The sequence below is a fragment of the Orbicella faveolata genome, unplaced genomic scaffold (genome assembly GCF_042242905.1).
Source record: "Orbicella faveolata isolate gen_17 unplaced genomic scaffold, um_ofav_v1 contig_36, whole genome shotgun sequence".
Lineage (NCBI taxonomy): Eukaryota > Metazoa > Cnidaria > Anthozoa > Scleractinia > Merulinidae > Orbicella > Orbicella faveolata.
The window spans coordinates 16232201-16246608 of record NW_028301565.1 but is presented as its reverse complement, the minus strand read 5'-3'; the positions used below and the strand labels follow the sequence as shown (position 1 = coordinate 16246608).

Below are 14408 nucleotides of genomic sequence, written 5' to 3'. Positions count from 1 at the left end.
CTGACTGAATTTCGATGTAACTACAAGCCTTCACATAAACGAATGTTCCCCCAGTATAAAGTGGAACAAGAACCCCTTTTGGCGGATTGCTTTTTTCGTTAACACAATGGAGAAATGTTGGCAATAACGAAGCCCGCAGCTGCGGGGAAAGCTGCGTAGCCAAGGAACAAGAATCGTAGTAAGTGCGAAGTAGCATAAGCCATAATATCAAACACAGGCTAACAAAGGAAGAGCAATTCATTTTATCCTTCAAGCTGTGTTACATATACAATATAACTTTCTACAATGCCATACTAAACCTCTATAAGCTTACTACAAGTTTTCAGGTCATGGCAGTACATGGCATCCACTGATGCGGCAAAACAAAGCACGAATGAATAGCACACAAGTGAAAAACACAACAAAATTAGGCATTAGTGTGTACTACTTACGAATTCGTCCTCCACTTTTCTTTCTTCAGGCAACGATACAAAAGTTCATGAACAAATAGCATTTAAAAATTTTCATCAGCACGAAAAAAAAGTCATATTTTATATGTTCCGTAAAATTAAACAAGCTACAAGAAATTGCGGTTCAAAACCTTAAAGAACTTGACACGACCTTAAGAAAAGGAAAAACGGTACCTCGGGTGAATTTGGAAAAGTTGAAAGTTTCCTTTCGGAAGAGCTGTCTTTATCGCCTGAGAAAACTGACAACACCGTTTCGATCCTCTCGATCACAGTCAACACATCAGCACGGATCATTGCCCAAAGTAGCCGAGTTGTTTGTAACTGCCTTGAACGAGCAAGATGTTGCCAAAAGCCATGACAATGACGTGTTCGTTTTTGATTCGTCGTCCGCCATTTTGAAAATGGAAAGGCGGGAAGACGAACCGAAATCTACTGCGCATGAGCAGCGGTTTTTCCGCCGTGCCGGTAGTATCGTGGTGCGGGGGGTGAGAGTTGTTATAAACTACCTAGCTTCGTAATTGATCGTTGACCAGGCTTTCTTGCATGGTAACCCACCTTTTTTTCTCTCTCTCTCCTATCGTAGCTCGAACTCAAATGAGGCGATTAGTAATTATGTACAACCAGGAGCCATAATCGGGGACGGCGACCGTAAGCGCGCGCTATTTCAAGTATTGGGGTTGTCTCCATGATATGGGACAATTTTTCTATTTTTAGAACAAATTGCGCCATCACCTGCGGCACACGCGCGTACATGCTGCGAGGATTTTTGCGGATGTCGCGCGGGGGAAATGGCGTCCGAATTCCCGAAATTTTTCATGTTTTTGGCCCACAACTCAGCGCGTTTACGTCTGTTGGAATTTTGCTTAAGAATTTTCGTCGTAAGCTGCTCCAGTTTGAGTGAAGTAAGACAGTGTCGAATTTAGGTATGTTCCGCTGTAAGCTTATATATATCGCTGACCAAGTTGTGTTCCGACGGATGCTTCTTTTACATGAGCTACACATTATTACTCTACTTTAAATTTCACATATGTTGAAGATTAACAGCTTTTCCATTACACAGCAAAAAGCTAGCTGGATATATTTAGATATAGCAGAGCTTCAGGACTTCATAGTTTCCTAGCTCCTCGTGCCACACGCTTGCGAGGAATTTGTCAGTCTATCGCGACCGAAAAGTAAAACAAAGGAGAAGGAGAAGGGGGAAGGGTGCAACACGTGTTTGTAATGGCACCTGGGATATTAACGCTGGTTGGATCCTTGCTGGTTTTGTCCTTAAAACCTTCAGTGTTGGCTTGTAAGACTAAAGGTTGGTCTATAAAAGAAAGAAAATTGCAGTCTAATATTACTTACAAATCAGAATAAAAATAGCAAGGTCAGCTACCCACAAATAAAAGAGTCCATATTCTAGTATGGGGGAGGTGCGGCGGCCTGATGTCTCGTGCCTTGTGCTCTAAATCGAGTGTTCAGTGTTCGAAGCCGGCCGTGGTCATTGTGTTGTGTTCTTGGGCAAGACACTGCTTTGACCATGCCCCTCTCCACCCGAGTAAATGGGTGCCAGTTACTGGGGCTAACTCTGGGACGGATTAGCATTCCATCCAGAGAGGAGTGTAGCAATATGTGTAGCCGCTACATGTTACGGAAATCCTGAGATGAGCGACCTCATGGTGGACCATTCGGCTCAGTCACACTTTAACTACCTTAAGCTACCATTTACCTCACCATTCTAGTGTAGAATGATTAGATAAATAAACTCCCAATCGAAATTATGCCTCGTACATGAATTAAATTCGATCGAAACCTCTTCGCAGTTTTTGGAAATGGAATAGCGCCTAAGTGCTGAGTGGAGGACAGTCTCTACATTTCCAGCCTCATTGTATTTGAAGTTAGTGTTGGCAAAGATTTGGGTAGAAATTGATGTCAAATTTAGTTAGTGTTGGATAAATTGATTTCACCTGTAGAAATTACTTGTACAGGTCTCAAATTCTGTCACCAAAATAAGCTCCCTTTCTTGCTGCTACTAACAATTAGTATTAATTGTTCACTCATTTAAAAACCTCTGAACTTTTACTGTGTGATAACGCCGTCTCTGCTTATTGTTTGCTTTTATAGCACTAAACGAGAACACGGAAATTCAGGCAGGCGAAGACAAATCTGTATCTGATGAGGTTACTCCGCAGTCTTCGTCCAATCATACAGCAACACCAAACGTTTCCCAAGAAGTCAACCAAAATACTACCACTATGGTTTTGATGCATTCTTTTCCTCAGGATACCAAACTTTAGACGTCTATGTGTCGTATTCATTGTGCATAATTTACTACATGACTTAAATGTGTTATGTTTATATCCAAATCCGTCCTTATCGACTGCACTACTGAGGATTGATTTCTTATGACGATACTTGGGACTTATTTTACTTTCTCATCGTCAAGGTACAAAAAGTACCCCTACCTGGTTTTAAATGGTGTTCTACCTTGCCGCAGAACCAGATTTTGTAATGCATTCTTGGAAAACTTCTATGTATGTTACACTGTAATGTCACAAACCTGTACGTACGTGCGTAAGTACGTTGGAAGAGCGGAGATACTGGAAATACAAATATGTTCAGTTTCTTTGAAGCTTGCTCTCTCATTTCTGTTCTTATAAAGAAGGTAGTTGCCTACCAGCTATAACAAAAATTTGGGAGCTTAAATCGTGTGGCTACCGTATCGAGGAAAATCAGGTGAATAAAGAACACATTGTAACGGTTAGTTTTTTTTATTGATCCTCAATTATTGGCCTGATTATTGGCTGATCAAAAAAAAAAAAAAAGAATTTACTGTTTGACTCTTTTCATTACGTATTCCTCGCAGGATAATTACGCATGATGGACCTTTCTATCGATGTTACGCGGTCTCACTGAACAATTTTGCGCATTTTTCATCATTTAATGAAATAGAGCGTAATGTCGTGATTATTTCAAAGATGGACATATGGACATTTCAAGTTTGTCAAGCGTTTAAGGATCCAACAGAGCAAATTTTAACTTTTTCTCATTGCGAAAAAATATACGTTTAATTTGTCCAATCCCACTTTTCTCTGGCACGAACATTCGATACAAGTGCATGCCGCTCTTCTTGACTTCAGCCTTAAATCTTCCCCGCTTTATTTAATGACTATGTATACAATGAAAATTTAATGAATGCGTTAAATGTGAATCTTAGAGCAACAGGAATCTTTGCTTTGAAGTTTGAGAAGTATGTGACGAACAAATAAGAAAGATATACTTCAGTGGCTGCTTCTTCTTCCCTCCTTCTTGATCATCACGTTTTTGGGCGGTACCAGACATCGCTTCATTTAATCCAGAGATCATTACGTTTATGGGTGGTATCGAATATTGTATTGTATGCCTGAGTGCTTCTTCCTCTCTTTTGTGTCAGATATAGTGTACTTAGGAACGAAATCTATTTTTGAGCACCTTTTGTCTATTTTCGTTCGTCTGTTTGAGTGCCGTGTTGCTCTCAGCCGACTAAGGCGGACATTTATTTATCTTGGCGCAAGCGAATTTATCGTGCTATAACTGAGTGCACATTCACAACTGTTGCGAGTTTTCCAGTCGGTGTGAACGTGTCTTTGGCAAATTTCTGATTCCTGTGGCTGGTGCTTCTTAGATGAACTTAAAGCTCAGTATTGTAAAATAGATAAATAACAATTGTCATTCATTGAAACCTCCCTTTTTAACAATCGCACTCATGACCGAACTCGTCACCGTCAGTGGTCACGTAGTCTTGTCTAGTGACGTGTGGAGAAGCCGGTTATACAAGAACTCAAAGAAAGACGCGGAGAATCGTAAATATCACTAAAGTACCAGTGCTTATATCTTTAATTCAAAGAAAGTTCGGTACATTCGTAATCATATTTAAAACCAGATTAGAGATTAGCTTTACTTGGATGGATGGTGCGATCACTTCTAGTTTAATTGTCCTAATCTTGTAAGTACATATAGAGATAATTTCGTTCAGCGTGCGCTACTTACCTCATTTTAATCTGTTCTTCTATTGTGCTTTTTGTCAGAGTTTAAAATGTATATAAAATGTTTGTGGCTGTAGTCCTTGCTAACTGCCCAGTATTGTTTTTAATTACACAGAACGACATAAAATAAATGTGCTGTGGTGGTTTCTCAGGTAGACCTGCAGGCGAGTATTTTAAAATAGATAAAGAACAATTGTCATTCAAACTTCCGTTTTTCACAATCATGTTGAGCGAACTGGTGGCCGTGATCACGCCGTCTTGTCCAGTGACGTGTGGAGGAACTAGTTACAGAAGGACTAAAAGAAGTAAAGACGCCGAGAATTGTGAATATCATCAAAGTATCAGTCTTAACAGCTGTAATTCAAAGTACTTTCAGTACAGACGTAATCAAATTTGAAGCCAGATCATAGAATAGCCTTGCCGGAGTTCAAACTGTTTACAAAACGTTTATAGGTGTAGTCCCGGCTAATTGCACCCTTATGTTTTCAGAGAAGAACAAGCAACAAACAATCTGGAGTAATGAGGGCAGGGGAACGGCTATCGTGTGCAGTTGGAAATGTGTTCAATGACACCTATACACAACTTCTATTCTCATTCGCAATCCTATTCTACATGAAAGTACTGGAACTTTCAGCTTCACAAGCAGGGCTGATAGTTCTCATTGGAGAACTTTCAGACGCTGCTATGTCTCTGATATCTGGGTACCTTGGCGACAATGTCAATGTTCCTGTCTTGTCGAACAAAATCGGGAGACGAAAATCTTGGCATCTCCTTGCAACATTTTTAATGGCAATATGCGTCCCTCTTTTGTTCAACAAGTGCTTTTTGTGTGATGGAAGAGATCAAAGCTGGCTTCCACTTGTCTACTTTGGTTTCCTTTCGGCGTTGGTTAAGATGTCCTTTAACATGGTGGCAATAAATTATTTGGCATTTGTCACCGATGTCGCTGAAAAAGTCTCGGAATTTACGGCCGTTGTTGCCTTAAGGTTTGTGCCAAATAACTTTGGTTTTATATTTACGTAGTAGCTATGCTGCATTAATGAACGTGGCATTTGAATCTCTCTGTCTCTCTGTCTGGAATCCAGATCCCCTCCGTATTAAAGCGGTTGGTCTGTATTCAAGTTAACTAAACGTGCCATCCCCTCAGACACGGTCAATTCAAGTAAGCGTTCTATCGCGAATACCGTTCTCTTACTGGTCACGCCACTCACTATCTATTCTGTTGTAGATTGTGAGTGATCTAGAAGTGTGCGGTTGTTAACAAAATGGTGACCTCTCCTTTGCGTTTTCGAATCGTTTGTGAAGAGGATCTAGGTAACTTACTAGTTGAGTTTTGAGCGATTAGTAGATTTATATTAAAACAATTCGATTATTCGCTCTCGATTTCCACGCGTGATTGAAATTTCGAGTACAGAATCTAATTGTTAACGATTGTAGCAAACTAATTTTCTGCACGTCGACGACTTACTGTCGCACATGCACTTACTATTGTACAGACAATGTATCGCTCTTGATGTGTAATCAGTCCTTTTTCGTTTGCTCTAATAACTAGTACAATGTTTACCTTCGCGAGTGGTGTTTATGTTTACGTCATCGCATGGGCTCTTCTTGGACAAGACAGTGGAGATAGTCTGGGGCCTATACACCTATCAGATTTTGCGGTTAGTAAACTAATTAGTTGATTTTTTTAATTTAAAAAAACGTCCATGTTTAGCGCTAACAAGGACGCAGAGAGTCTAGAGCAGACAGAATGGTAAGAGTCTAGATGTAGGCTTCACCTCGAGGGTATAACTCTACCAACTCCTCAAAACTGTGAAGGTTCAGCTGAATACAGTTATGGAGCACTTTCTTTTTCAGTGTTTTAACTGAAGTGCTCTGAATCTACGTTTGCCAGTTAAGGTCCCGTCAGCACTACAGCATCACAACTGAAAGCGTTGGGAAAAGAACGACTATGTCAACTATGAATAGTCTTCTTGTAGTTCTAAGCTTAACGTATAGCTCCTTAATGGTAGTCGTGGTTACCTATTTGGCCGTCTGAATATGTCGCTCTTTGCATCTTCTCTCTATCTTACAGTATCTCTCTTGGATTGCAACTGGAACAGGAATCCTTTTCGCAAACATTTTCTACATTGGGACTAAAGAACCTCGCAAGACACGCGAAAGAAAACGGAGTGCATATATTGACATGGTGTGTAAAGACAGGCTAAGTTAGTGATCTTCGCCTTAAAGTTAATCGAGGTAAATTAACCGTCGCACCAAATTTGAAAAAGGTGCGCCAAAGTTTTAAGCGCTAGCTATAGCCCTTTGTCGGAGCAGCTTGTAGAAACTCGGTGCGGCGTTTAGTTTACGTTACATCGACTTCTAGTTGACAATCAATAAAGAATTCCTCTTGCCCTTCGACAGAGGATAACTGTTTCGATAGAAGCCAATTACTTTTATAAGTCAAGAATTTTTCTTGTTTTTGATTTCTTTTAAAATTTTTTTAAGATGTTGTAAGTCAACTGTAAGCAGTTATCAACGAGAAACTGATCACGGTTTTAATTAGAATGTTGATCTCGCTGTCATCATAGTTCAGTATTCCCTGGTCAATCTTGTAGCTAGACTAGGGATTTCGTTCTTTTTTCAGACAGTACGTTAGAGCACTTGCAAGCTGAGCGAAACTGGAACTTGAGAGCATTTTATATGTATTTCACTGTAGGAAAAAAGAGAGTTACACAAATAAGTTCATGTTACAGCCCTCAAAACTTATAGCTGTAAAGTGCAACGTTAATTAAGGTTCGAAACGAGTACCTTAAAAAGTCTACTTAGTTTTAGCTTGAGTACCTTGAAGTTTGTCCTCTGCCACCCTTTATTCACATGTATGCAAATAAAATAAAGCACAGGTACATTGTAGGGGTCGCAGTGGCCTAATGCTGATCGCGTTCGAATCCAAATCGAACTGTGCGGGTTCTATCCCTGGCCGGCCGCGGTGACATTGTGTTGGGGAGGACTCTTTACTCTCTCAGTGCCTTTCTCCACCCGGGTGTAAAAATGGGTGCGACGAATTTAATACTGGGGGTAGCACTGCGATGGACTAGCATCCCATCCAGGCGTTTTGACAGGCTTGGCCCGAGGCGATACAGACTCTTTGTTACCTTTACATGCACATTACACACTGCTATGCCATGACGTTCAAAACATTATTGCTGTCCTTTCTCGGCTATCTGCACTATAGTTAGGATGCGCATCAGTTTTACAATAATTTGGGGTCCTGTGTTGAGACCCTGAGTTCAACGCATTTTAACAACATTAATTTAATCTCATTTAGAATATTGGCGGATTATTCATGTTAGCCTTTGAAACGGAAAATCAAAGTAAGTCTAAAAATAATGGTAGTAAAATGTCAGCATGGATTTCAAGCGTTCAATAAATGTTTGTAATAATGTTTTCGCCCAAACTTTGTTTGGGGAAATTGTTGGCTCTTGAGGTTTTTAACGTGACGAGCCAAATAGACCTTTTACAGATACGGGGGCCATTTTGAGTTGTATTGTTTCATATAGCTATCATGGGATGCTTAGGGTGCAAAGTAGCATGTATTTACCTCCTAAGCATCTTGTAATAGACCATAATAGCTTTTTGAAACGATGCAATTCAAAATGGCCGACTTATCGTTAAAAAAAGTCTATTGCCCTATCCAAACTAGAACATTTTCTGCTTCTTTTCACTTTTTTGCAATTATACGTATGCGAGTTTCTACGAAGAACTGAATGAAGGAGTGACACACATGTACCACTTCATCCTCGTTTATTATCTGATTGGCGGCAAAAAAAGATCATCCTCCTCCTTACGCATTTTCTTTACTCTTGATTTTTGGACTAGCGAACAATATGTTAATGTAAACAGCGACACAGCTGTTTATATTGTTGATTTGCCACTTTCTTTTTTTTTCTTTTGATATAAGACTCACGGAAGGCCAGTCTGGTTCATTCAATTGTTGACATGTTTGTGACATCGTCGAATGAAAACTCAGACCAGCGGGAAAAAGGACATCCAGACACAGTGGATCTTGAAACTCGCCTGAGGAAAAGAAGTTTACTGCAGAATTTTGTTGAAGTTCTATTCTATGACGATGAAGACGAGATTGATCAAAGTCCATCACAAACTGAGATTCAAAAAACATCTCAGGAAGATCCTCAGGGTGATGCAAGAAAACAAATGGTTCTAGGACTACAGAAGTTAGACCGTGATCGCAAAAAAAGCTTGTTAGTACGTGTTATTGATGGACTCCTATCTAGACCAGACCACAGCCAACAAGATTTGTCAACTGAGAGCATCGAAGACCACGTTAGAGTCAACATTGCAAATGAAGAACATGCAACTGGCGAAAGCTGGAGGCAAGAAGGACTACAGGACATGCAAAGAGAAGACAACTGGGGCAACAACACTACAGTGGATTCAGTTAAAAGAGAAATAGAAATCGATCAAGAAGACAAGCCTACATCGGTTCAAGCCAAATGTAGACCCCGAAAAAACGGAATCGTGTCGAGTACAATTGATGGACAACTTGGTTTACCCAACTTTGGTTTTGAAGATGAAAGAAGCGACGAAATAGAGGAAGAATGCTCCAACGATACTTCAGTTCAACGAAGACAAAAAAAGTCAGTGACTTTCAGTTTGTCGGAATTGCCTCTCGTGTCATTACTGAACGAGGATGGGGCAAGCGATTTCAAACTGGATACGTCCGATGAGAAGCTGCCAACCATCACGGAAAGAAGTCAGGAAGAATATAAAAAAACGGAGTCTGTTGAGGATGGCTGTAATCCTTCAGCTTCAGAAGATAAAAAGAAAGTGCTTGGTCTTCCTGTTTCATCAAATATTAATCCAGTTATGAAAAGACGTCCTAGCACAATCAAACACTGGCTGGGAGATCCAAACTTGTATAAGGTTTGTATATATTGCATCTTTTAAACAAACCCGTTTAAATCTTCCCAAATAATACTACGATGCAGAAATACAAAGTACTCGAACATTACAATATTATTTAGATAGCAAATAAAACCGCACGCCTAATCATTTAAGTAGTTTATATTATAAATTGAAAGTCAGCGTCCGATTTTATCTGTCCAATCCTTTTATACTGACCCGGTATTACACTTGCTTAAAATTGTGTTTTTTAAACATTAAAGACAAGCTTGACAAATCGGAGAATGATGTTTTCACCAAAGAGCTTTTGTTTTAGAAATGTCATGTCTAAGAATATATTTATTGATATTGTTTCCAGGTAGCGATTATCTTCACAGGTGCAGGCCTTGTAAGAAACACAGTTTTCACATATTTACCACTGTTTCTTACAGAAAGATTACAATTTGCAAAGGTAAATATTGTATCGGTTTATTTTCCTAAGTATCGTTTTGAAGGTACATAATTCGTCTAAAGCAAAATGCTGGAAGGGGTTACCAGCAACAACAATCCATTTTCTTAGATGATTTTTAGGAATACATTTTTCTCAATTTATATCACAGCGTTAAGCTTTTTCGCTTTCTTGAATTTTCAATCCGTTTTTTCCTCTTCTTTCTTTCAATGTTAACAACTGAAATACACATCACAGTTAGTTAATGAGTACATTTTACCATATACAAATATATTGTCTTTTTCGAACAATAAAATAAATCTGAGCAATCAGGGAAGAGCAATCCAACTCAATACGTTTCTGAAATTTAGTACATGCAGATATCGATTCAATAAACATAGCTCCTTCGTTTATATTCCCGTACGTTAAGAACAAGCTGGAAATATTTTTTTCATTCTGATGAACATCACCGATTTGTTTTATTGTGCCCTTTGTCGTCTAGGAAGCCATTGCCTATTTTTCATTGGTTCTTTTGATAAGTGCATCTTTCTCGAGCATCCTTTGCGAAAAACTCAACAAGAAGATTGGAAGCAAGGTAATGACATGACGTAAATATCTATTAAAATTCATGCGTTTATCTCACAAGCCAGGAGGGTGTCTGAAACATCTGGCGTCTGGCATGGAGATTGATATATTGCTACACTTGGCTGGAATGATTGTTCATCACATGTCAGTTACTCCATAGTGTTTTACCCATTTCATTTCATTCAGTAAGGTGTTTGGGGAAGGGGTGTGGAGGTAGAGCATACGAAACTTTCGTTTTCATTTGAAGCTCACAAGGCTCAAACCGTGGAGAGGCTAAGAACAGCCTTACGTAATTAATCACAAGTTAGGTCACTTTTCATCGAGGATTTCAGGACATTGTTACTCAGTTCAATTGTCGGACTGTGTCATTTGCCAGTTCCACCACTGGCATCTGGAGAACAGCCCATACCTAAAGAAAAAAACAACAACTTAATAATAAATGAGGAATGAAACAAAAACACCCAAAGACACTGAGGAAAAATTATGAATTGAAATCATCCTTTCCCACATAGGTATCAAACGTATTGTTTTTTCTCAACTCTTCATTGATTTGCTCTTGCAGTGGAGTTACTTACTGGCAGCTTCCTTTGTGGTGGGTGGTGTCGTTTGGAGTTATTTTCAAACTCCCTCCACCAGGCAAGCGACCTATGCACCCGTCATAATAATAGGATTTGGAATGTCCGTTATGTACGTCATGTCAACGGCTTTTGTCACTGAACTGATAGGAGACAATAAGGTTTGTGATTTGGGGAAATACTGTAAGTTTAATTTTAAACAGGTTTGTTCCGTAGCATACGTAATGTCAAGTTTTAGTAAGAAACTGTTTTGTTTTATTACGTCCAACTGCGCTTCTTGTGTTTAGTTCTTAATCAGTAACCTTTGTTGGCCTTTGAACAAGAGTTTGCATGAGTAAGATATAATTGGCATCTAGCTGGTACCTTGAAGAGGTAGTTTTCATTCCTCGATGGCTAATCGATGACATAAGTGACAATGCAATCAATCAATGAAGACTGTGTGGCCCATCTATTTTGCAGGACAGCAGTGGTTTAGTGTTTTCCATTATAGTTGTAATGACCAGGGTCTCAAGTGGTGGTATAGTGATCGGCATACAAAGCTTTTATCCGGAAAACGAGTAAGTACATCTATACACTCACCCACCAGCTAATCCATCCATCCATCCATCCATCCGTCCATCCGTCCACCCGTCCGTCCGTCCATCCATCTACTAAAAGAGGCTACAATGAAGAAATATTTAATATTACTAGAAATATAGCACAATAAGTTAGAATGTTGATAAAAATCAAACTATGCAACTTCATTCTTGATCGTTTACCAAGCTCTCTTTCATGGCAACCTAACATCTGATCCCACATTTAGGGAAATCAGATTTACCAGATTATCCGCATGGTCGGTAGCGAAGAAGATGTCCGATTTTGAATTTTAAATTATTTAAGTATATTATGTATTGTATTGATTTTACTTTCTTTCAAGTCTGATTATGCGAATTTTATCCACTTTAACTTGTAGGTTAATTAGGTATTAGGTGGTTACAAACGACCCCTCTAGCATGCAGTGCATTTAATCTTATCATGTTTAAATAAAGGATCTTGCTTACTTACTTACTTGTTTTCTCTCTTATCGTAGCTCGAACTCAGATGAGGCGATTAGTAATTACGTACAGCACGTCTTTGTAATGGCGCCTGGGGTATTAAGTTTGGTTGGATCTCTGCTTGTTTTATGCTTGCAACCTTCTGTGTTGGCCTGTAAGGCGAAAGGTGGGCGATGTATGTATGGATAAGTTGGTCCATTAACGAAAGAAACTTTTAGTGTCATTGGGTGTCATTATTACTTTCCGTTTTCGTCACCCTTATAGTATAGAATGAACAGAGACTCCCAATTGAAATCATGCTTTGTCAGTCAAAGTAGATTCTTTGTCCCAAGTTTAAGTTTTTAGTTTATAGTGGAAAGCCTCTTTAAAGGATCGGAGCGTCTTCACGGGTCTCTGCTTTTGCTTACTCTGCATCTCAAGCCTTTGATCTCTTTATTTCAAGTTAGAGATGGAAAAAATTTGGAGTAGAAATTGATGTCAAATCTAGTTATTGTTGAATAAATTGATTTCAAAGTTACATCTACAGGTCTGGCATTAGGTTCTCCAAATTAAGTTTCCCTCATTCCTGATACTGAAAAATGTTCACGTACAGAAACACTGAAATTTTAGTTGATGACGCCGTCTCTGCTTAATGCTTTCTTTTATAGCGCTAGATGAGAACACAGAAATTCAGGCAGACGAAGACAAATCTCCACCCGATGAGGTTACTTCGAAGTTTTCATCCATTGACACAGCAACACCAAACGTTTCCCAGGATGTCAACCTAAATACTACCGTGGTTTTAATGCCTTCATATCCTCAGGACACCAAACTTTAGACGTCTTTGTGTCAGATTCATTGTGCATGAACAATTTTCGTGTCGACACAGCTAGAAGACGTGTTATTTTCATGTGTATATTCATGTGAAAAATTATCTGATATATAGGTATTATATAGGTCTTGTGAAGGTGAATTAATCAACATGATACGAGCGTGGGACAAAGAAAAATTCTGAGTCCCCGACAGGAATCGAACCCATGACCTCCCGAACACCGGGCGGGCGCTCTATCCACTGAGATACGAGAACTCATGGAGAGCAAGGTCATTTAACTAAGTTCATATATGACAGGTGTCCTACATACTGCTTATAAGGTAAGGTATAAGGTTCTAAGGTGTAAGGCATAGGCCTTACATGGTAAATGTTGTAATTTTCAAAGTAGCGAAGGCGAAGAACCTTTTAATAAATTGCACTAGTAGGGAATGACTTCTTTTTTTCAGATCAGAAACAAAATCAGAAACTTCAATTCATGATAAATAGCCATTACTTTATTTATCGAGGGTTAACACATGATAGTGGACATCCATTAACAAACTTGTGGCCCTCACTTAGATAAATCTAAAAATGCAATATTTTATAATACTTAATTGAAAAAAACTCTAAAAACTAAATAACTCTAACAAACATAAATACAAAGCATCAGAAACAATAAATACAATAAAACAAAGGACAAAATGATAAGACAGACTAAACAGTAAATAAAACTGATTAAGAGAAATTAAACTGCGACAATAACCATTGGTTGTCCGAAAAAAACGTTTCCGCATTGCTTGTTTAAAAGATTGAACCGATGGTTTTTCTCTCAGGTCAATAGGTAAGGCGCTCCACAACTGAGATGTGTTAACTGCAAAAGACTTTCCACCTTTCCAATTTTCTTTTAAAACGAGGGCAAATAAAGTTAAGACTTCTATACCTAGTTGACCTTAAATGTCTATGACTATTAAGAACCAAGCTACTAGTTAAAAACTCTGAAGCGTCATTGTTGATTCTTTCGTATGCCAATACACACTTAAAAACTTTCGCTTCCTCATAGACTGGAATCCAGGTAAGCTTATCAAATAATGGAACAGATGGACAAAATAGTCCCGCGTCCAATATAATCTTAGCCGCCCTTTTCTGCAGATGAAGAAGCCTCTGTAGATCTCTGTCTCTTGCCTTTACTACAACGTGCTAGCCACGCAGTATTTAGATAGTTAAAAACTGACTTGATTGTCGCATTGCAATACAAAAGACGCTGCTTAGTTGGTAAAAACGGTTTCAATTTTGCTAACTTCGCTTTCGATTTCGAAATTCAAAGTCCACGTTAACCCATCCTTATCGACTGAATTATTGAGGGTTGATTTCTTCTGAAAATACTTGGGAAAGCTCATATTTCTTTGGTATTGTCAAAATACAAAACGTGCCTGTACCTGTTTAGTTTTAAACGACATTCTGCTTGCCGCCAGAATCAGATATTTAAATAGACCCTTGGTCAAGTTGCATGTGTGTTAGACTGTAGTGTCGGGAATCTGAATTACCTTGCAGAAGCAGAGATAGAATCTACGTATGTTTCTTTGAAGCTTGTTCTCTCACTTCTGTTTTCATAAGGAAGGGAAGTACGCCTAGATACTTA

At 39.0% G+C, this 14408-nt stretch overlaps 1 protein-coding gene across 1 annotated transcript; it reads left to right on the top strand.

Moving 5' to 3' along the window:
• Positions 1-3839: 3839 nt before the first annotated feature.
• LOC149102431 (uncharacterized) lies at positions 3840-13708 on the top strand. Its single transcript, XM_089275550.1, has 13 exons — positions 3840-4416; positions 4572-4620; positions 4946-5442; positions 6009-6117; positions 6531-6644; positions 7764-7809; positions 8397-9379; positions 9717-9809; positions 10288-10380; positions 10933-11106; positions 11405-11502; positions 12015-12145; positions 12627-13708. Exons 3-13 carry the CDS (start codon positions 4976-4978, stop codon positions 12794-12796), a joined length of 2478 nt encoding a protein of 825 aa, XP_089131676.1. The 5' UTR covers positions 3840-4416; positions 4572-4620; positions 4946-4975; the 3' UTR covers positions 12797-13708.
• Positions 13709-14408: the final 700 nt, after the last annotated feature.